This window comes from Cervus canadensis, chromosome 10 (genome assembly GCF_019320065.1).
Source record: "Cervus canadensis isolate Bull #8, Minnesota chromosome 10, ASM1932006v1, whole genome shotgun sequence".
Taxonomy (NCBI): Eukaryota; Metazoa; Chordata; class Mammalia; order Artiodactyla; family Cervidae; genus Cervus; species Cervus canadensis.
Window position 1 is genome coordinate 215,320 of NC_057395.1, and position 24,334 is coordinate 239,653.

Here is a 24,334-nt window from a genome sequence, read left to right on the forward strand (position 1 = left end):
GGTCATAAAGAGTCAGACATGACTGAATGACTTTCACTTCACTTCACAAAGTTTATAGTACATATATTAGCTTGTTTATCCTATTTCCCATGCACGAACATTTATATGCAATTACAAATAGTACTGTAATTAGCAAATAGTACACATGTGTTTTGTTGGTTGGTCTCTGAAGTCTGTGTAATCTATAAAATATAAATAATCTAAGAAAAACAGAGACAAATACAAACTATATATAATGTCTGGAAATATTTATGAAATAATTAGAATCAAAACACATCTATTAAAACTTCTCACAGTGTTATCAGATCTAGCATTATGGTAACTTCACTATAACTTCAGAAAAATTAGAATATTTCTGTTTGCTTATTATGAATTTTATATGTAGAGATTTCATAGTAGTTGTATTTTTCTATTCAATGGGCTAACTATATCTCTCTTGTAGCTCATGAAAAAATATCAGATGCAAATCTTATGTATGATCATCAAGAATTAATGTCAAAAAGCCAAATGATGGTAAAGCAGCAAGAAGAGAAAAAACACAGTAAGCATACTAATTGAAGATAACTTTAACTTATTTAAAATTAATTACAGCCAAAGATCTTGTTCTTTGTTTCATAAATTGTGTGTGTATACATACATATAGTAGATATTTTATACTTTGACCTAATGTATAAATACCCTAAGATAACTAGAGGATAAAAACTAAAGTTGTAAAATACTTGGTCAACATTTCTGATTGTCATATTTTTCTTAGTCATGGGTCATCACTCAGTATCCACCAAACCAATAAAAGGGACATAGTTGTCTTCAAGAGGTATGTACCTTTCACCCTACTCCAGGAAGTTAGACATAGAGAGTCCCAGATTAATCCCCTGTCCTGTGGAATTGCCATCTTCCAAAGACTAACTGATGAAAAGAGAAGTGCTGAGAATTTTATCTCAAAATCAGATCAAAAGTTTCAAGGGAAAATGTGACTGGGAACATTTTTTGTTTGCCTCCAGACCATCCTATTAGTTGAAATCCTTTCATATGCAGGTGTTTTTTCTGAAACTTAGTAGATGGTTGCAGTCAGGGCCCATGAGGGGAATGTAAGAGTGCCAGTAACAGAATAGTTCCACAGAGTTCTGGTGGGCTCTCATTTGTTGTGACTGACAGGACAAATTTTGGAAGATACCTTCTCTAGAATGATGTGTATTGCCCTTTGCCACAAGGTCCTTGTCCATGCTTCTGTTAATGACCCTGCTATGCTGCTAAGCATGGTCAACATAGCATCTGGCCTGGTGGGATAGTACATATGCCAGGATGCACCAGGAGGATGAGGATGTCAACAATAGTGTGGAAGCCCAGTGCTCCCTCTGGGAATGGGACTTCTTCCTGCTCATGGCATTATGCAGGGACATTGCATAAAAGGTGTATTGCAACCTTTTAAGCAAAAAGCAAACCGATCATATCATCTGTGTGGACAGAGACATTGAAGGACCATTTGCAACATGAATTCCTTCATACCTATTTTCCTCAGCTGGGGCAAGAGCCTCTAGGACGGTCACAGTGTCAGGTAAGGCCAGTGTCCTGATCTGTACCACAGAACTGAGCTCTAGTACAGTAGTTCTGTAGTCCAGTCTAGGCACGCAAGGCTCTTCACATAGGTTTACTTAGTTAAACTGAATGGAGAAATAATCTCACAGAGACATTTGCCTTACTGAAAGTCTGCAAAGATGGCTAGCAGTTGCTTTTCCTTTGCTTAGTAGTTGATCTGAAGACATGTCCCTAGGCACTGGTAGTCTGGTAGGTTTGCAGTCTTCCATGTGTGCCACGGAAATGATCCTGAGGGCAGCAGTGCTCATCATGGCTTGGGGCTTATGTGAGTTCGAGTTCACACAGAAAATACATCTGTACTAATGATATATTCAGGGTTTCCCAGGTGGCACAAGTGGTAAATAAGCAGTCTGACAATGCAGGAGATGCAAGATTTGCAGATTCATTTCCTGGATTGGGAAGATCCCCTGGAGGAGGGCATGGGAACCCACTCCAGTATTCTTGCCTGGAGAATGCCACAGATAAAGGAGCCTGGCAGGCTACAGTCCATGCGGTTGCAAAGAGTCAGATATGACTGAAGCAATTTAGCATGCATGCAATTATGTGTTCAGCAGTGGGAGCAATGAAAGAAGTTCATGATGCCTAAAGTCACCCGTACCATGGTCAGGTTTAAGTAAGGGTCAAAATGCATTTCTTGTGTTCCTCTCATCCTGGTGTCAGAGTTGTGGAGATAACAGTCCTTGGTAAACTAGAAGCCAACCTTGGGGACTAGAATCCCTAATCTTGCTTATTTTGAAAAGCCAAGTGTTCTGGGTAAAAGTAAAGTTGTCAGATTCATCTTAAGGTCACTGGGGGGAGCACATTATTAGTAATAAGTTCATCACCGTTTTGAGTCTCATGGGGCTGTGTTGGCCACCATGGCTCGCTTCTTGGCACAAGATGTGTTCTAGAGAGTCCATCCATCCCTTCCTTGAGCCTCCATTGCTGGGTAGCTAGACAGTGTTTCCAGTGGCAAGGAGCTCACCATGTGTGGGCAGAAGTTTTCAGAAACCAAATGTCAGCCAAAAGAGGAAGGAGATTGTCTCAGGTGTTTGTGTCTTTTCTTCCTCATCCCCTCCCTTGTCCTCCTTGGACACAGTGGCCCCTGTCAGGAAACTCAGAACCAGGGGTTCTGTTGAGACACAGCCAGCAAGGTGTCTGTTTCACTCACTAAGTTCACAAGCGTAGCTCCTTCACAGTGGTGTCTGTATAGTCTCCTCAGGGTTGCTGGTCAAATGAAACTGAGAAACCTGGATTCTTTTTCATTAGGCTTGAATTTCAGAAACTGGCTATATCACGGAGTATCCATCATTGTCAGAACAGCATGAGAGCAAATAGTAGTTACTGGGTATGGCTCAGTCAGCCATGTCTGCAGGGACTCTTGTGACCCAGTATATTGGTTTTGATTTACATTTCCTGTATTTCTTGTTCTAAAAATAAGGATCTTTCATCATCTTTTTTTTTTCACATTTCCTTTATTCTTTCTTTCCTTTCTTCTTTCTTAAACCATACTTGGTATTCTCTCTTTTAGGTTTTTCCCCCCCATTACACACTGTATCCTGGAGATGCTTCCCAATCATTTCATCAGGATCTTTATCATTCCTTTTATACTTGTTTGTACAGCTCCATGTGCACATTGCACCCTACAGTCTATATTTTTATACTTTACATATGATACTTCAGTCTACCAGTTTCCTATGCTTTATGTTTAAGTGGTTTTAATATTTTACAATTACAAATACTATGCTATGAAAAACCTTGTACATATGTATTTTCTTTGTTTGGTCTATTGAATTATATTAACAAAATATTGAGGCAACTCAGAAAATGAGAAACTTAACAAACATAAAACACATTTGAATTCCATGAGTATTATTTTTATGGTAAAGTAACTTTCACACACACTCATTAAGACTCTTCTCATAGATTTCATAGCAGACTTCACAATATGGTGATTTTCTTCTTAACTTCATAAAATGAGATAACTGCTGCTGTTTTCATTTTATAAATTGTAAGCTAAACATTTCACAGTAGATCTTTATTTTTATTTAGTTGACTAAATTCTTCTCTTTTTGTAGCTCAAGATGAAGTACCAGATGGAAATCATATGCTTGACCATCAAGAGGCAATGTCAGAATCAGAGATTCAAGTGAAGAAAGAAAGCTTTCACACAGGGGAAAGATTTACTAGTAAGTGCAAAAACTACAGAAAATTTTATATTGTTTTAAATTAAACTCATTAGGAGATGTTTTTATTTTGGTTTATGAAAATGTATTTGTTGAGCATATATTCATATTGAAATATTTGACTTTGACTAAAATCAGATACCATGAGATACCTAGAGAGAAAAGCAGAAATACTGATACCATTTGATAGAAATTTTTGTCCTTAAGAGCATTTTGTGACCAGAAGATGAATGGCCCAAAACCCAGTAGCAGGTGAATACCTATGTCTCCACAGTAGTGTGCTTTTCAGCCAGCTCCCAGTAGTTATAACTACAGAAGCCCAATGGATGCCTCTACCCATGATAGGGCCCTTGTGCCATAGTCTCCATTAGGAAAGAGATGTTTTGGAGATCTGTAAATCAAACATCTGATGAGGGTCAGGAGGCCTGTTGGAGGGCCTTTTGGGCACTCTTTTGGTTGTATCCTCACTAAAATGAGGCAGCCTCTCTGGTAACCACATAAATTGGTTTCATCAAGGACTCTCTATGGGCAAATGAGAATGCAGGTGGTCGAAAGGGTTGCACTATTTGCTGGGCCCAATTATTTGTCAGAGTTGAATCATCCAAGTTTGGCGGTCTTGTCCTCTGGAATGAGAATTCATGCCCCTTAGAGATCATGCCTGGGAATTTCACTATGGTATCAGGTATCTAAGTGGTTCAGCCAGGAGCCACTGGTAGATCCACACAGTGTCTAGTCCTTGTTGGGTGGTGTCCTTTGTGGTGGGAGGGCTAGTTGAGTGAAAATTAATCCTCCCTGTAGGAGCAGGCCACTTAGAATTGGTGACCTCTTCCCTGTAGCTCAAATGGTAAAGAATCTGCCTGCAAGGCAGGAGACCAGGGTTCAATCCCTGGGTTGGGAAGTTCCTCTGAAGAAGGGAATGGCAATCCACTGCAGTATTCTTGCTTGGAGAATTCCATGGACAGAGAAGCCTGGTAGGCTACAGTCCGTGGGGTCGCAAAGAGCCAGACATGACTGAGTGACTAACACAGTCCTACACACAGACACAGTCACTAATAACGTATTTGAGCAGTGTGTGGCCATGTGTAGGACATGACAGCTCAGGTAGCTAGAGTTCTGAAACAGCATTGGCACAATTACTTATTTACTTAATCCTGTAATGCTTCTCAAATGGTTTCAGAATAGCTCTGAATACACCATTACAAAAACAAACTTGTTTTATAACTTGTTATAAAATGATTGCATGACTTGTCAGTTGTTCACCTCCCCCCAAATCACCCCACTTCCATGTCCAAGACAGGGTTTTTAGTAATTACTGGTTTGAGGAATTACTGCTTTTATTCTCCCTGCAGTAGTTTTAATCCTTTAAGTTTGCTTTTTCTTTCCATTCCATCTTCTTATTTGCTTTGGCCTAATTTTTATTTTTAAATACATAGAGCATGAAACTACTTCCAAATTTAACAATATACAAAGCAGTATGCTTAGAGGTTTCTCAGTCTTCCCTCTCCTCTTGTAGGTATCTATGTGCATCATTTTGTGATAGTTTTCCTGTCTTTTCTCTATTTTTTGTCTCGCCTTTATTTTTTCTCATTTCTGTTTTATTACCCAGTGTTTGCATATTAGTTTTCCCCTCCAGTGTTTTTTACTTAATATTATTTCTAGAAATCCCTCCAAGTCATTATATAGAGTTCAGTTTCACTCAGAGTATACTACTACATATAGCTGTTTGTACCACAGTATTTACCATAATTTATATTATACCACAGTGTGCAATGCATACCTTAATTTAACTAATTCTCTCCTTTAATATTTTTATGGTTTTGAATATTTTGCACTTCTAAATACTGAGTTGGCCGGAAAATCTATTCAAGTTTTTCCATAACATCTTACATAAAGACCAGACTGAACTTTCTAGCAAACCCAATACATTGTACATGAATAACTGTGTACACATTCATTTGTATTTTTTTATTTTATGAACATGTGTCGGCATAAGGTATAAATAACTTATGAAATCAAGAGACATATATATATATATATATGTATATATATATATATATCTGTGTGTTTTATTATATAATGTCTAGAAATATTATTGAAACACCTTCTTTGAAGTATACTAATTAAAAATGTTCTCATAAAAACCGCAGTGAAGGATCACCTCACGCGGGTCAGAATGGCTGTCATCAAAATATCTACAAACAATAAATGCTGAAGAGGGTGTGGAAAAAGGGAACCATCTCGCACTCTTGGTGGGAATGTAAATTCATACAGCCACTGTGGAGAACAGTATAGAGGTTCCTTAAAAAACTAGGAATACAGCTACCATATTACCCAGCAATCCCATTACTGGGCATATACCCTGAGGAAACCATAATTGAAAAAGACATATGTACCCCAATGTTCATTGCAACACTATTTGTAATAGCTTCTTGCCTGGAGAATCCGCATGAACAGAGGAGCCTGGTGGGCTACAGTCCATGGTGTCACAAAGAGTCAGATACAACAGAGCGACTAAGCACAGCACAGAACATGGTAGCCACCTAGATGTCCACTGATACATGAATGGATAAAAAAGGTTGTAGTACATGAATACATTGGCCATAAAACCAGACATGGAACAGGAGACTGGTTCACAATTGGGAAAGGAATACATCCAGGCTGTACATTGTCATCCTGCTTATTTAACTTATATGCAGAGTGCATCATGCAAAATGCCAGGCTGGATGACTGAAAGCTGGAATCAAGATTGCTGGGAAAAGTATCAACAACCTCAGTTATGCAGATGATACCAGTCTAACGGCAGAAAGCAAAGAGGAACTAAAGAGCCTCTTGATGAAAGTGAAAAGAGTGAAAAAGCTGGCTTAAAACTCAGCATTCAAAAAACTAAGATCATGGCATCCAGTCCTATCACTTCATGGCAAATAAATGGGGAAAAAGTGAAAAGTGTCAGATTCCATTTTCTTGGGCTCCAAAATCAATGCAGACAGTGACTGCAACCACAAAATTAAAAGATGCTTGCTCCTTAGAAGAAAAGCTATGACAAACCTAGACAGTGTTTTAAAAAGCAGATATTACTTTGCCGCAAAGGTCCATATAGTCGAAGCTATGGTTTTTCCGGTAGTCATGTACGTACAGATGTGAGAGTTGGACCATAAAGAAGGCTGAGCACCAAAGAATTGATGCTTTCAGATTGTGGTGCTGAAGACTCTTGAGACTCCATTAGACAGCAAGGGTGATCAAACCAGTCAATCCTAAAGGAAATCAATCCTGAATATTCATTGGAATTACTGATGCTGAAACTGAAGCTCCAGTACTTTGGCCACCTGATGGGAAGAGCTGACTCATTTGAAAAGACCCTGATGCTTGGAAAAATTGTAGGCAGGAGGAGAAGGAGACAACAGAGAATGAGGTGGTTAGATGGCATTACTGACTCAATGGACATGAGTTTGAGCAAACTCTGGGAGATAGTGAAAGACAGGGAAGCCTGAATGCTGCAGTCCATGGGATTACAAAGAGTTGGACACAGCAACTGAACAACAAAAACATGGAGAGATATGCTTATGAGAAATCGTTTTATAGATTATAGGAACATCTGAAGAGTCAGTGACAAGGATTATGAGAGGTTTATGGTGGCCTTGTATTGACCAAAGAATTTGATAAAAATCCAGAAGTCAGTTAATTTGCCCCTGGTAGCTATACTAAGTGTTACCAGAGAGTTTTATTTCCATCCTAAACATTGGGGGAAAATAGCTAGAAATTAAACAACTTTTAATTTTGATAGAGAGACAGACCTTTGGTCAGCAGTACAATTGAATTGGTAGAATGGGTCTTACAAGCTTGGTCCAGACTCATGGGTCAGCTGTATGTTACTGTTATCTTCTCCTAGCTTAGTGATGCTTGGCTTAGTTGAAGGCAGGTGCTAGGAACAGGGGTCAAAGTCCATTCAGGTGGACGGCCTTTTCAAAATGAGAGATGTCAATCTATGAATTAATGTCTTTCAGTTTGGCTTCATATGGATTAGTTAATAATACTTGATAAGATTTTTTTCATTGTGTCTGTAAATAATCTTTTATTTGATGTCCTTTCTAATAAAATCTCTAGATTGTAATTCATTATCCTTTTCATCTCCTGGGAGCTTGATATAAAAGTACTTAGTATTTTTTTAAGTGTCTCAATAAAACCCCATTAATAATGTCATATATTTCCTTTGAACCATCATGGGTGCAAATTTCCAAAATTATTTTTCCCATAAAATCATTTTCTTAAAAGCCCAGTGTGTTAAAGAATGTATATGTTTGAGTAATGGCAGTTAGGCTTCATTAGATGTGTTTGTTTTGTTTGATGGACTGTGTGGATCACAATAAACTGTGGAAAATTCTGAAAGAGATGGGAATACCAGACCATCTGACCTGCCTCTTGAGAAACCTATATGCAGGTCAGGAAGCAACAGTTAGAACTGGACATGGAACAACAGACTGGTTCCAAATAGGAAAAGGAGCACTCCAAGTCTGTATATTGTCACCCTGCTTATTTAACTTATATGCATCATGAGAAATGCTGGGCTGGATGAAGCACAAGCTGGAATCAAGATTGCTGGGAGAAATATCAATAACCTCAGGTGTACAGATGACACCACCCTTATGGCAGAAAGTGAAGAGGAACTAAAAAGCCTCTTGATGAAAGTGAAAGAGGAGAGTGAAGAAGTTGGCTTCAAGCTCAACACTCAGAAAACTAAGATCATGGCATCTGGTTCCACCACTTCATGGGAAATAGATGGGGAAACAGTGGAAGCAGTGTCAGACTTTATTTTTGGGGGCTCCAAAATCACTGCAGATTGTGACTGCAGCCATGAAATTAAAAGACGCTTACTCCTTGGAAGGAAAGTTATGACCAACCTAGATAGCATATTAAAAAGCAGAGACATTACTTTGCCAACAAAGGTCCATCTAGTCAAGGCTATGGTTTTTCCAGTGGTCATGTATGGATGTGAGAGTTGGACTGTGAAGAAAGCTGAGTGCTGAAGAATTGATGCTTTTGAACTGTGGTGTTGGAGAAGACTTTTGAGAGTCCCTTGGACTGCAAGGAGATCCTAGAAGTCCATCCTAAAGGAGATCAGTCCTGGGTGTTCATTGGAAGGAGTGATGCTGAAGCTGAAACTCCAATACTTTGGCCATCTGATTCGAAGAGCTGACTCATTTGAAAAGACCCTGATGCTGAGAAAGATTGAGGGCAGGAGGAGAAGGGGATAACAGAGGATGAGATGGTTGGATGGCATCACCGACTCAATGGACATGGGTTTAGGTGGACTCGGGGAGTTGGTAATGGACAGGGAGGCCTGGAGTGCTGTGGTTCATGGGGTTGCAAAGAGTCGGACACGGCTGAGTGTCTGAACTGAACTGAACTGAACTGGATATTAACAGAAAATATTAAGAAAACTCAGAAAAAGAGCAACTAGTGTTTGAAATCTAGGAATATTATTAACAATAAAATATTTTCCACACACTCTCATTTAGACTCCTCTCATAGTTTTCATAACATCACATATTATGGTTATTTAATGATAACTGCATAAACTGGGAGAAACTGCCACAGTTCACATATACAGATTTGCCATGTAGGGATTTCCCAGTAGATCTTTTTTTTTTATCTAATGGACTGAATTCTTTATGTAGCTCAGGATGAAGTACCAGATGGAAATGGTATGCCTGTACATCAAGGCTCAGTGTCAAAATCAGAGACTCAAGTGAAGAAACAAAGCTTTCACAAAGGGGAAAAGCTTAGTAGTAAGTACAAAAGCTGCAAAAGCTTTATATTGCTTTAATTAAGCTCATTAGAAGATATTTTTATTTTGGTTCATATTATATTTTTGAGCATAAATTTTATAGAAATTCTATACTTTCACTAAGGTATGAATACCATGAGATAATTAGTGAAAAAAAGGCAAATATATTGATGCCTTTGTTGGAATTTCTGTCCTTAATATTATTTTGTGACTAGAACATGAATGCCCCAAGGACAAGAGCAGGTGAATAATTGTCTCTCCAGAGTTGTGTGCCTTTCAGCCAACTCCAGGTAATTATGGGAACAGAAGCTCAGTGAATTTCTAAACATGTGGCAGGGGTCTTTTGCCATAGATTCCAGTGGGAAAGGGATGTTTCTGATATAAGAGGCATGCTGGAGGGCTTTTAGGGTACCCTCTTTGTTGTATCCTCACTGAAATGAAACAGCCTTTTTGGTAACATCATAGATCAGTTTCATCAAAGACTGCTCCTAGGTAACTTCTAGTTCAAGTGGTCGCAGAGTCCCACTAACTGCTGGGTCTCTTTTCACTTGTTGGAACTGAATAGCCCAAGGTTATGGTATGCCTCTTAGAGATCACACTCAGTAGTTTCAATAGGGTACCAGGTAAATAAGTGTGTGTACTAATGGCCCAGCAAAGAGCTACTGGTGGGTCCAGAGGGCGTCTAGTGCTTGTTGGGTGTGTCCTTGTCTGGGTCCACTTAAGCGAAAACTATTCCTCCCTGTAACAGCAAGGCCACTTAGAAATTGTGACCTGTGCACTGATTATAAACACTGGAGCTGTTTGGTGACCATGTGCAGGACATTAGTAAGATATTGCAGTCCTTCTATATAATCTTAAACTAACTGGGATCACTTGTATGCAGATGAATGCATACAAAGTACATACAAAGTATATTGGATTTATCAGAACTTCCAGTAACCTTAGTCTGGAGAATCACCTGTATGTCAGTTACAGTGGCAGGTACCATCAGGGCTTAGGGCTGTACTATAGCATTGACCTACCAGAATCAGTGAGTAACATGTGTGTGAGGCTGTGTGCAGCTATCAAGTTAGTTATTCCAATGAGAAAAGTCTCATGGAGACATTTCTTTTCATTAAGCTTATCAATGAAAACAGTTACATCTTTTCTTCCCATGAATCTGTTGGATAAGTCAGATTGGAGGATAAGTCAGTTGGAGGTTCTCAGCCTTATCTGTGCCTTGAAAACTGCCCCTAAATGCAACGGGTCCCATCAGGGCTTGGGCTGAATGTAAGTGCAGGTGCACTTACATAGGAACTACATCTGTGTCAATAAACATTCAGTAGTGGAAGCCATGCAGATGGAGTTCTGTGGTTGCCTGACAGGATACACTCAATGTAGGCTTTGACCTAGGGTGTCCTTGGTGATGGCCTCCAATGAACAACCAGAAAGAGTTATCTCTTTCCCTCAGTATCTGGTGTTGGAGGTCATGGAGGTCATGGTCACCTCTGCACCAGTCACCGAATGACTTTAGAAACACAATATCCCTGCTCCCTACTTTGAGTTCTGACTTTGGCACACATGCTCAGATAAGCACTGATGATGTTAGAATATTGACCTAACCCCTAATGTTGCTTATGGTTTAAAGCTGGGAGGTTTGAATGAAAGTAATGGAGGCTTCTCTGATTCACGTTAGTGTCACTTGGAGCAGAGGGAGGAGCATTTGTAATCAACGTTAGTTACAGGTGCCATCACAATTTGGACTTTAGTGAGGAAGTGTGCTGGGACCCATGGCCCACCACTTGGCTAGGAGCTCTTTGGTAAAACGCCTGTTAATGTTCTCCTTCAGGCCCCACTGGTTAGGAACTAGACCTAGAGATTTCTTTGGAAAATCTTTAACCAGATCATCTAGGGGTGGGTACCCATTAGCATTTTTAGGTGTATTCAGTGGTCAATTAGTACTGTTTTGTTGGTAGCTACTTTCCCCATGTCTTGAAATTTGCCAGTCATTGTGCTGTGAACCAACAGACATCACCTTAAAAGTAAGTTTAACTGAGCTCAAAAAGCAGTGAAGTTGGCCTGAAGGAAACTAAATGGAAATATGAGTCTTATCAGAAATATTTTTAATGTCCGCACTCCACCTGCAACTTTAGAGACCACCAGTGTGGCTCATGGAGCCTTTAAGAACCTCTGTAAGTGATGATCCAAGTGTGTTTTTCAAGGCAAGGGAATTCCAGTGTAAGGGCTCTTCTGTTGGAGCCAAACATGCACTCAACCAAGGAGGGGAAAAGGCCTTAGGTGTTCACATCTCTGATCCCTCTTTTCCTCTACCTCACTGGGCAGTGAGAGACTGGCACATCATACAGTGCGTTCTACAGTGACAGGCCCTACAGTGTACCCTCTCCCTCACCTAGTTTAACAAAATGACTTCCTTTTCATGGAGGCAGACTACCTTAGTCACTGATGTTTCTCTAAGTTGCTAGGCAGAGCAATCCTCAGGACCTTGTATGTTTTTAATTAAAGTATGAATCTCAACAACTCACTGCTCATAGACTGTCTGTTAGTTCCAAGACATGCTAAAGCTGACAGTGGTTCCAGGGTGCAATTCAGCATGCAGGGCCTCCAAAGACTCTGGCCCCATTAGTAGCTGTAAAGTTGCTCCTCTAATATTCTGAAAGCCTATGTGTTGAATCTCTCCTTTACTCATTGAGCATCATGTTAGGTGAATCAGAGGCTAAGGGGAAAGACAGTTGTTTTACTTCAGAACTGAAAAACTTATGCAAATAATCCAGATGACGGATTAAGATCAGGCATACAGTGAAATATTACTCAGCCATGAAAAGCATGAAATACTGCTATTTGCAGCAACATGTGCAGACCCAGAAAGTATTATATAGAGAGACAAATCAACAGAGACGGGCAAATACTGTATGATACCACTTATATTTAGATTCTAAAAAGTAAATGTGTGTACAAAATAGGAACAGACTCACATATATAGAACACAAACTTGTGGTTATCCAGAAGGGAGATGAAGGATGGGAAGCACCATCAGGGGTTTGGGATGAACAGATACAAACTACTGTGTATAAAATAGGTAAGCAACAATGATATACTATATTCATTATCTTGTAATAACCTATAATGAATTATAGTCTGCAAAAATAGTGAATCACTATGCAGTACACCTGAAACTAACACAATATTTTAAGTCAACTTCAATTTAATGAAAACTTTTGTAAATAACACAGTAACACTCTCCAGATCCCCATGGCATCAACTTTAGGAAAGTCATTTCCCTGCTGGCAGAGTGCCTTGTGAGTCTCTGGTAGCTCCCTCCCCACCATGTCCTGCATGCTGGTTGGTGCTTCCCAAAGTGTTCCCTCCACACAAGCACTGGACTTCACTGACCACACTGCTCCTCATGCTAACTTGGTAATGAGAGAAAAGAAATGCCAGTTTCTGAACAGGTCTATTAACATAGCAACCGAACTCAAGGTTACAGTGAACCATTATTCACTTACCCTCAGAGTGTAGGCTGTAGATCAGAACCAGCTCCACTGTGTTCCCTTTCACACCATGGAGGAGTCCCTGCCAAGGCGCCGACACATCAGTGCAGACTGAGGTGAGGGGTGGTCTCCTAGCTGAAGGGACCCCAAACAAAAGGCTCCTGCCATTTCATGGATCCCAGGGTTCAGGGAGCTAGAGTTCTAAAGAGCATCAGCATGATTACTCATTTGCTCCATCCTGTAATACTTCATATATGGTTTTAGAATAACTTTGCACATACCACTAGGACAATAGCCAAGTTTGAAAATTATCTCATGACTTGACTGTCGTCGACTTTCCCCTACCCACCCCACTTCCATATCCAACTATGAGGGTTTGTATTAAATACCATATCATTGAATTACTGCTTTTATTTTGCTTTCAGCAGATTCATATAGTTTACTTTTTCTTTCTATTCCATCTTCTTACCCTTATGGCTGAATTATATTTTCAAATATATAGGGCATGAATCTACTTCCAAAAGTTAAAAAATGTACAAACAGATATTTTTATAGGCTTATCCTTCTTTTTTCAATCTTCTCTTTCATCTTGTACCCAACCAAGTACATTGATTTATGATACTTTTTCTGGGTTTTATCTATTTATTTATCTTTCCTTGTTTTTTCTCATTTCTTTTTCTTCCTTACCCAAAGTTTACATGCTAGATTTTCCCTTTTCAGTTTTTTTTTTAACTTAACTTTATTCCTAGAAATCCCTTCTAGAAATCCCCGTAAGTCAGTATATAGAGATTAATTTCATTCAGATTATAGGTCTAGGTACAGCTGTTTGTCCAACAGTGTTTACCATAATTTATATTATAAATCAGTGTGTAATATATACCTTAGTTTATTTAACTAAATTTTTATCCTTAAAATTTATATGGTTTAGAATGTTTTACATTTACAAACTTGCTGTAATGAAGAACCATGGACATATTCATTTGTATTTTTAGTTCAATAAGCTTGTACTGGCCTATAGTATAAATAACCTAGGAAAACTTGAGACCTTATATATATATGTGTGTGTGTATGTGCATATCTAAATACACACACACACACACACATATATGTAAAATGTCCAGAAATATTACTGAAACAGCTTCTTTATGGTATACCACTTAAAAAATGTTCTCATAAAGTTTATTTCACGTCTGACATTATGGTAATTTACTTATAAAAACTTTTGTCAAAATATGAGAAAATACGCTGTATATTGTTACAAATTTGAAATATAGAGAATTCTTAGTAGATCTGTTTTTCTGTAAAGGAACTCAGTATATTTCTTTTATGTAGCTCATGGTGATGCTGCAGACAAAACTCCTGGGCTTCAGCATCAAGAATCAGTGTCAAAACTCCCAGTACAGGAACAGAAAACCTCCAAAGGAAGAAAACACAGCAGTAAGTGTAACAATTACTATTATTGCTATTTTAGTCCCTAAGTCATGTCTGACTTTTTTGTAAGCCCATGGGCTGTAGCCCACCAGGCTCCTCTGTCCATGGGATTTCCCAGGCAAGAATACTAGAGTGGGTTACCATTTCCTTCTCCAGGGGATCTTCCCAACCCAGTGATTGAACCTGTGTCTCCTGCATTGGCAAATGGATTCTTTACTGCTGAGCCACCTGGGAAGCCCATAAAATTATAGATGCCTTTAAATTAAAAAAAAAAAAGTCTCATCAGATCTTTTTTCTTTAGTTCAGGAATATATGTTTGAGCATTTAATTTATAGAAATTTTACACTTTGATCCAACTCTGAATAATATTAAACAACTACAGAGCAAGAACCATTTAGCATTTGGTTGGAATTTCTTCTGAATAGACTATTTCATGGAGAGACTTCTGCATTCATTGTTCACCAAGGCCCAAAACTGGTATGCAGTCTTTGAAAGGGTGTCTGCTTTCAGCCAGCAAATACAAGATTAGGGATCTGAGAGCCAGGTGGGCACCTCTGATATGTGGCCATGTTCTTTTGCCACAGACTCTAATAGTCATCAGAAAGGTTACTGAGACCTGTAACTTAAAAGGCTGAGAATTCAACAAAAATAATAAAATACTTAGGAGTATATCTACCTAAAGAAACAAAAGACCTATACATAGAAAACTATAAAACACTGATGAAAGAAATCAAAGAGGACACAAACAGATGGAGAAACATACCGTGTTCATGGATTGGAAGAATTAATATTGTCAAAATGGCTATTCTACCCAAACAATCTATAGATCAAGCAATCCCTATCAACTACCAAACGGTATTTTTCACAGAACTGAACAAATAATTCACAATTTGTATGGAAATACAAAAAACCTCGAATAGCCAAAGTAATCTTGAGAAAGAAGAATGGAACTGGAGGAATCAACCTGCCTGACTTCAGACTATACTACAAAGCCACAGTCATCAAGACAGTATGGTACTGGCACAAAGACAGAAATAGAGATCAATGGAACAGAATAGAAAGCCCAGAGATAAATCCACGAACCTATGGACACCTTATCTTTGACAAAGGAGGCAAGGATATACAATGGAAAAAAGACAACCTCTTTAACAAGTGGTGCTGGGAAAACTGGTCAACCACTTGTAAAAGCATGAAACTAGAACACTTTCTAACACAATACACAAAAATAAATTCAAAATGGATTAAAGATCTAAATTTAAGACCAGAAACTATAAAACTCCTAGAGGAGAACATAGGCAAAACACTCTCCGACATAAATCACAGCAAGATCCTCTATGACCCACCTCCCAGAATATTGGAAATAAAAGCAAAACTAAACAAATGGGACCTAATGAAACTTAAAAGCTTTTGCACTACAAAGGAAACTATAAGTAAGGTGAAAAGACAGCCCTCAGATTGGGAGAAAATAATAGCAAATGAAGAAACAGACAAAGGATTAATCTCAAAATTATACAAGCAACTCCTGCAGCCTCATATTTCCCCCCAGAAAAAAAATAAAATGAAAAAAACCAATCAAAAAATGGGCCAAAGAAACTAAAAGCAGACATTTGCTTGCTCCAAAGAAGACATAAAACAGATGGCTAACAAACACATGAAAAGATGCGCCTCCAACAATCACTCATTATCAGAGAAATGCAAAATCAAAACCACAATGAGGTAACCATTGACACACCAGTCAGGATGGCTGCTATCCAAAGTCTAGCAAGCACTAAATCCTTGGAAAGAAGGGGTTGGGGTGGGGAAAAAAAAAGGGGAAAAAAAAGGAAAAAAAAAAAACCTGCTTACACACTGTTGGTGGGAATGCAAACTAGCACAGCCACTATGGAGAACAGTGTGGAGATTCCTTAAAAAACTGGAAATAGAACTGCCATATGACCCAGCAATCCCACTCCTGGGCATACACACCGAGGAAACTAGATCTGAAAGAGACACGTGCACCCCAATGTTCATCGCAGCACTGTTTATAATTGCCAGGACATGGAAGCAACCTAGATGCCCATCAGCAGACGAATGGATAAGGAAGCTGTTGTACATATACACCATGGAATATTACTCAGCCATTAAAAAGAATTCATTTTAAATCAGTTTCTAAATTGAGATGGATGAAACTGGAGCCCATTAACAGAGTGAAGGTAAGCCAGAAAAGATAAAGAAACATTACAGCATACTAACACCATATATATGGAATTTAGAAAAGATGGTAACAATAACCCTATATACCAAAACAGAAAAAGAGACACAGAAGTACGACAGACTTTTGAACTCTGTGGGAGAAAAGGTGAGGGTGGGATTGTTTCGAAAGAACACATGTTATTAACTATGGTGAAAACAGATCACGCAGCCTCAGGTGGATGCATGAGACAAGTGCTCGGGCCTGGTGCACTGGGAAGACCCAGAGGAATCGGGTGGAGAGGGAGGTGGGAGGGGGGATCGGGATGGGGAATACGTGTAAATCTATGGCTGATTCATATCAATGTATGACAAAACCCACTGAAATGTTTTGAAGTAATTAGCCTCCAACTAATAAAATAAAACAAAATAAAAGGCTGAGGATTTGATGAAAGGAAAAGTGTTGCCTGTGTAGGCATCTGGAGGGCCTCCAGGGCATTCTGTTGTCAGGCCCCACTCAGCATGCAGGTCTTCTTGGTAACCTGGTCTCTGGGTGCTGTCAAGGTGACCCTGTAGGAGGATATTTGAGTACCAGTGTCTGCTACTGTTATGAGTCCCACCAGTCATTGGGCATCCTTTGTATTGTTGGGACTAAGAGTCTGAGCATGACTAAAACTTGGCAATTATTGCCTCCTGAGAGAGACCTACTCTCCCTTCCCAGTTTATTCCCAGGAATTTCCCATGAATCACAGGTCCTTGTGCCTTGTCCATGATAATGTCCTAGACATAGTGCCACATGTGGGTCAAAATAGCATCCAGATCTGGTTGGGTAGTACCTTTGCCTGTACCAAGTAGGAGGTATTGATTATATGTGGAGGTTAGTGCTCCATCTGGGAGTTGGACTTCCTGCTCAACCTTCTGGAAGGACATTTGTTCAGTCTCTTAGTTGTGTCTGACTCTTTGCAACCCCATAAACTGCAGCATACCAGGCTTCCCTGTCCTTCACTGTCTCCCAGAGTTTGCTGAAACTCATGTGCATTGAGTCAGTGATGTCATCCAATCAACACATTAAACACATTCTTAGACATCCCCTTCTCTTCCTGACACAATCTTTCCCAGCATCAGGGTCTTTTCCAATGAGTCAGCTCTTCACATCAGGTAGCCAGAGTATTGGAGTTTCAGCTTCAATATCAGTCCTTCCAATGATATTCAGGGTTGATTTCCTTTAGGATTGACTGGTTTGATCTCCTTGTTGTCCAAGGGACTCTCAAGAGTCTTCTCCAGCACCACATTTCAAAAGCATAATTTTTTTGTAGTTCAGCCTTCTTTATGGTCCAAATTCTCACACCCATCCATGACTAGTGGGAAAACCATAGTTTTGACTAGATGGACCTTTGTTGAAAGAGTGATGTCTCTGCTTTTTAATATGCTGTCTAGGTTTTTCCTAGCTTTTCTTCCAGGAAGCAGGCATCTGTTAATTTCATGACTGCAATCACCCATTCTCAGTGACTTTGTAGCCCAAGAAAAGAAAGTCTGTCACTGTTCCCATTGTTTCCCCCGTCTATTTGCCATAAAGTGATGGGAGCAGATGCCATGATCTTAATTTTTTGAATTTTGAGTTTTAAGCCAGCTTTTTCACTCTCCTCTTTCACCTCCATCAAGAGACTCTTTAGTTCCTCTTCACTTTCTGCCATTAGGGGGGTGTCATCTGCATGTCTGAGGTTATTGATATTTCTCATGGCAATCTTGACTCCAGCTTGTGATTATCCATTCTGGCATTTTGCATGATGTACTCTGCATATAAGTTAAATAAGCAGAGTGACAATATACAGGCTTGATGTACTCCTTTGCCAATTTGGAACCAGTCCATTGTTCCATGTCCAGTTCTAATTGTTGCTGCTTGTCCTGCATAAAGGTTTCTCAGGAGGCAGGTAAGGTGGTCTGGTATTCTCATCTTTTTAAGAATTTTCCACATTTTTTTGTGATCCACATAGTCAAAGGCTTTAGCATAGTCAATGAAGCAGAAGTAGATGTTTTTTTCTGGAAATCCCTTGCTTCTTTTATGATCCAGTGGATGTTGGCAGTTCGATCTCTGTTTCCACTGCCTTTTCTAAATCCTGCTTGTACATCTGGAAGTTTTTGGTTCACATACTGTTGAAGCCTATCTTGAAGGATTTTGAGTATAACCTTGCTAGCATGTGAAATGACTGCCATTGTGTGATAGTTTGAACATTCCTTGGTATTGCCCTTCTTTGGAATTGCAGTGAAAGCACCTTTTTCAGTCCTGTGGCCATTGCTGAGTTTTCCAAATTTGTTGGCATATTGAGTTGGCATACTTAACAACATTATCTTTTAGTATTTTCAATAGCTCAGCTAGAATTTCATCACTCCACTAGCTTTGCTCATAGTAATGCTTCCTAAGGCCCACTTGACTTCACATTTCAGGATGTCTGACTATAGGTAAGTGACTAACCATCGTGCTTATTTGGGTCATTGAGACCTTTTTTATACATTTCTGTGTATTCTTGCCACCTCTTCTTAATCTCTTCTGCTTCTATTAGGTCCTTGCCATTTCTCTCCTTTATTGTGCCCATGTTTGCATGAGATATTCCCTTGATATCTCCAATTTTCTTGAGATCTCTAGTCTTTCCTCTTCTGTCATTTTCCTCTATTTCTTTGCACTGTTTATTTAAGAAAGTTTTCTTATTTCTCCTTGCTATTCACTGGAACTCTGCATTCATTTGAATATATCTTTCCCTTTCTCCTTTGCCTTTTATATCTCTTTTTTTCTCAGCTCTTTATAATTCCTCCTCAGACAACCATTTTGCCTTCTTGATTTCTTTTTCTTTTTGGATAGTTTTGATCACCGCCTCCTGTACAGTGTTACAAACCTCTGTCCATAGTTCTTCAGGCAGTCTTTCTATCAGATCTAATCCCTTATATCTATTATTGTCTTCCACTGTAAAATCATAAGGGATTTGATTTAGATCATATCTGAATGGCCCAGTGGTTTCCCCTACTTTCTTCAATTTAAGTCTGAATTTTGCCATAAGGACTTCATGATCTGAGCCACAGTTAGTCAGCTCCAGGTCTTGTTTTTGCTGACTGTATAGAGCCTCTCCATCTTTGGCTGCAGAGAATATAATCATTCTGATCTTGGAATTGACCATCTAGACAAATCCATATGTAGAATCGTCTCCTGTGTTGTTGGAAGAGGGTGTTTGCTATGACCAATGCGTTCTCTTGGCAAAACTCTGTTTGCCTTTGCCCTGCTTCATTTTGTACTCCAAGGTCAAACTTGGCTGTTACTCCAGGTTTCTTTTTTTTTTTTTTAATTTTATTTTTTTTTATTAGTTGGAGGCTAATTACTTCACAGCATTTCAGTGGGTTTTGTCATACTTTTGACTTCCTTCTTTTTCATTCCAATTCCCTATGATGAAAAGGACATTTTTTTTTTTTTTTTTTTTTTTTTTTTTTGGTGTTAGCTGTAAACGGTCTTGTAGGTCTTCATAGAACCATTCAGCTTTTTGGCATTAGGGGTTGGGGGCATAGACTTGGTTTACTGTGATGTTGAATGATTTGCCTTGGAAATAAATCAAGATCATTCTGTCATTTTTGAGATTATACCTAAGTACTGCATTTCAGACAAGAACATTAAAGGTGTAGTAAAACCTGTTACAGAAAACCCAAAGTGAACCTGATCATCTTGTAGACAGGGATGCTGAAAAGAGCATTTGTAATATGAATTGCTTCATACCTATTTCCTTCAGCTGGGTCAAGAACCTCTGGGGCAGTTACAGTGTCATTACATCAGGCCAGTGTCCTGATCTGTACCACAGCATTAAGCTGCCTGTAGTTAAGTATGTAGGCAGGTAAGGCTGTATGCACAGGTTGTCTTAGTTGTTGAATGAAGAAGGAATCTCACAGAGATGTTTGGTTTGCTTAAACTCATCAAACAGGGCAGGCATTACTTTTTCTCTTATTAGTAGTTGTTTCTGAGATAAGTCTCTATGCAGTGATAGTCTGGTAGGTTTCCAGTCTTCCATGTGCCCCACTGAAATGACTCTGAATGCAGCAGTGCTCATCACAGCTGGGACTGATGTGAATTGGAGTTCACACAGAAAATACGTCTGCACTAATGATGTATTTAGTTGTGGAGGCTATGAAATAGAGGTTTATAATGCCCAAAGGCACCCACACCATGGTCAGGTTTAATTAAGGGTCAAAAAGCATTACTTGTGTTCCTCTCATCATGGTATCAGGGTTGTGGAGATAACGGTTATCTAGTTAGAAGTAAGTAGAAGTAGAAGCCAAATGGCCCAGTGGATGGGCTCCCTCGTTGCCACTTTGAATTCTGAGTTGGCTTATATCATCAGATGCCACTGGGGACAAAAGGATGTTAGTCTAATCCCTCATCTTGTTTATTTTGAAAAGCCAAGTGTTCTAGGTAAAAATAGAGTTGTCAGATTCATCTTAAGGTCAGTGTGGGTAGCAGAGGGGCTAGCTGGTTATTAGTAGTAAATGTCATCAATGTTTTGAGTCTCATGGGTCTGTGTTGGCCTCCATGGTTGACTTTCTGGCACAAGGTGAGTGGTAGAGAGTCCATCCATCCCTTCCTTGAACCTCCATTGCTGGGTAACTAGACAGTGTTTCCAGTTTCAGGGAGCTCACCATGCCTGGACAATTTTCAGAAAATAAATATCAGCCAGAAGAAGAAGGAGATTTTCTCAGGTGTTTGTGTCTTTTTTTCTGCATCTCCTCCCTTGTCCTCCTTGGACAGTGTCCCCTGTCAGGGAACTCAGAACCAGGGGTTCTGTTGAGACATAGCCAACAAGATGTCAGTGTCCCGCACTAAATTAACAAGGGTAGCTCCTCTACGGTGGAGTTTGTATAGTCTCCTCTTGTTGCTGGTCAAGTGAAGCTGAGAAACCTGAATTCTCTTTCATTAGACATGAGTGTCAGAAATTCACCACATCTTGGAGTATCCATCAGTGTCATAGATAGGCTGAGAGCAAATAGCAGTCACTAGGTATGGCTTAGCCAGCCATGTTTGCAGTGACTTTTGTGAGCTACTGGCACAGTGGTAAAGAATCCACGTCCCAGCACAGGAAACTCAGGAGACATGCATTGCATCCATGGGTCAGGAAGATCCTTTGTAGTAAGAAATGGCAACCCACTCCATTAACCTTGCTTAGAAAATTCCATGGACAGAAAAGCCTACGGTCCATGGAGTCTCAGAGTCAGATACAGCTAAGCACACACACGGTGTATGTTGTTTTTTGGTTTATATTTCCTGTATTTGTTTTTTTGTAATTTTATTTTATTTTTGGATGTTTTGGGTCTTTACTGCTGTGGGGGCTTTTCTGTAGTTGTGACAAGTGAGGGCTACCCTGTGGTTGTAGTGTGAGGCCTTCTCATTGTGGTGGCTTCTCTTGTTGAGGAGAACAGACTGCATAGGAGCATAGGAGCATAGGCCTGGGCACACAGGTGTCAGTAGTTGCGGCACACGGGCTCTAGAACACAGGATTAATAGTTGTAGTGTGTGGGCTTGGTTGCTCCAAGGCATGTGGGATGCTCCCAGATCAGGGTTTGAACCATATCTCCTACATCTGCAGGCAGATTCTTTACCACTGAGCCACCAGGGAAGCCCCCTCCTTTATTTCCTTTTCTATAGATTAGCATCTTTTGTCATTTTTTAAAATTACCTTCCATTTTTTCTTAAAAGATGGCACACTAGGTATTCTCTCTTTAAGGGTTTTTTTTTTTTGGTCCGTTAAGAGTTAATTCCTAGAAATACTTCCAAGTCAGTTTGTTGGGATCTTCATTCCTTTTATACCTGTTTGTACAGGTATTTGTACAACTGTGTCCCCCTTTATATCCCATAGTCTGTATTTTCATAGTTTATATTTGTTACTTTAGCTACCAATCTCCTATGCTTATATGTTTAAGTGATTTTGAGTTTTTTGTAATTATAAATATGCTGCTATGCATTACCTTGCACATATGCATTTTCCTTGTTTGGTCTATCAATATATATTAGGCGAAAACATTAAGAAATATCTGAAGATGAGAGTCTACTATAAAGCATATTTGAAGTCTAGAAGTATTAATGATGTGGTAAAATACTTTCCTCACATTCATTAAGACTCTTCTCATAGTTTTCACATAAGCACATTATAGTGATTTTCTTGTAACTTCATGACAACAGGAGAATCTGCTGCTGTTCACTTGTTATAAATTTGAAATCTAGGGATTTCTCAGTAGATCTCTCTTTTTTTAATTTAGTGGGCTTAATTCTTCTCTCTATGCAGCTCAGGATGAAGTACTAGATGGAAATCCTATGTTTGAGCGTCAAGACTCCAGGTCAAAATCAGAGATTCAAGTGAAGAAACCAAGTTTTCACCAAGCGGAAACACTTACTGGTAAGTATAGTTAGATAGCATCACCGACTCAATGGGCACGAGTTTGATCAACTCTGGGTAATATTAGAGGACAGAGGACCTTGGTGTGCTGCAGTCCATGGGATTGCTAAGAGTTGGGCACGACTTAGGAACTGAAGAACAATAAAAACTACAGAAAAGTCTTAATTATTATAAATTAAGCTCATTAGAAGATGTTTTTCTTTTATTTCATGATTATGTATCTTTGAGGTATACTTTATAGAAATAATACACTTTGACTAAACTGTAAATACCATGAGCTATTTAGAGAAAAAGGCAGAAATATTGATACCTTAGGTTGAAAATTCTATTCTTAAAGATTATTTGGTGATGACCAGCAGATGAATGCCCCAAGGACAATAGGAGGTGAATAGCTGTCTCTCTGGAATTTGTGTGCCTTTCAGCCAGCTTCAGGTAATTATGGGAACAGAAGCCCAATGGATGCCTCTACCTATGACAGGGCCCTTGTGCCATGGAAGGTCATGGAGATCATGGTCACCTCTGCACCAGTCACCGAATGACTCTAGAAATACAATATCCCTGCTCCCTACTTTGAGTTCTGACTTTGGCACACATGCTCAGATAACCACTGATGATGTTAGAATATTGACCTAACCTCTAACGTTGCTTATGGTTTGAAGTTGGGAGGTTTGAATGAAAGTAATGGAGGCTTCTCTGACTCACATCAGTGTCACTTGAAGCAGAGGGAGGAGCATTTGTATCCATATTAGTTACAGGTGTCATCACAACTTGGACTTTAGTGTGTGCTGGGACCCATGGCCCACCACTTGGCTAGGAGCTCTTTGGTAAAACGCCTGTTAATGTTCTCCTTCAGGCCTCACTGGTTAGGAACTAGGCCTAGAGATTTCTTTGGAAACTCTTTAACCAGATCATCCAGGGGTGGGTGCCCATTAGCATTTTTAGGTGTATTCAGTGGTCAATTAGTACTGTTTTGTTGGTAGCTACTTTTCCTTAGTCTTAAAATTTGTCAGTCAGGATCTGCATTGTGCTATGAACTAAGACATCATCTTATAAGCAGGTTTAATTGAGCTTAAAAACCAGTAAAGTTGACCTGACGAAAACTAAATAGAAATCTGAGTTGGATCAGAAATATTTTTACTGTCCTTTCTCCACCCATGACTTTAGAGATCAGCAGTGTGGGCTCATAGAGCCTTTAAGAACCTCTGTAAGTGATGATCCAAGTGTGTTTTTCAAGGCAATGGAAATTCCAATGTAAGGGCTTTTCTGTTGGAGCCAGATGTG

General features: G+C 39.4%; 1 protein-coding gene across 1 annotated transcript in view; it reads left to right on the top strand.

Annotated features, from left to right (window-relative positions):
- The window catches only part of LOC122448351 (coiled-coil domain-containing protein 7-like), a 171,022-nt gene that overhangs the window by 32,388 nt on the left and 114,300 nt on the right, over positions 1-24,334 (top strand). Inside the window, exons 5-9 of the mRNA XM_043479596.1 lie at positions 443-541; positions 3,654-3,764; positions 9,434-9,544; positions 14,364-14,468; positions 22,943-23,053. Of these exons, the coding sequence (XP_043335531.1) occupies positions 443-541; positions 3,654-3,764; positions 9,434-9,544; positions 14,364-14,468; positions 22,943-23,053 (537 nt within the window). The remainder of the gene's footprint in view (positions 1-442; positions 542-3,653; positions 3,765-9,433; positions 9,545-14,363; positions 14,469-22,942; positions 23,054-24,334) is intronic.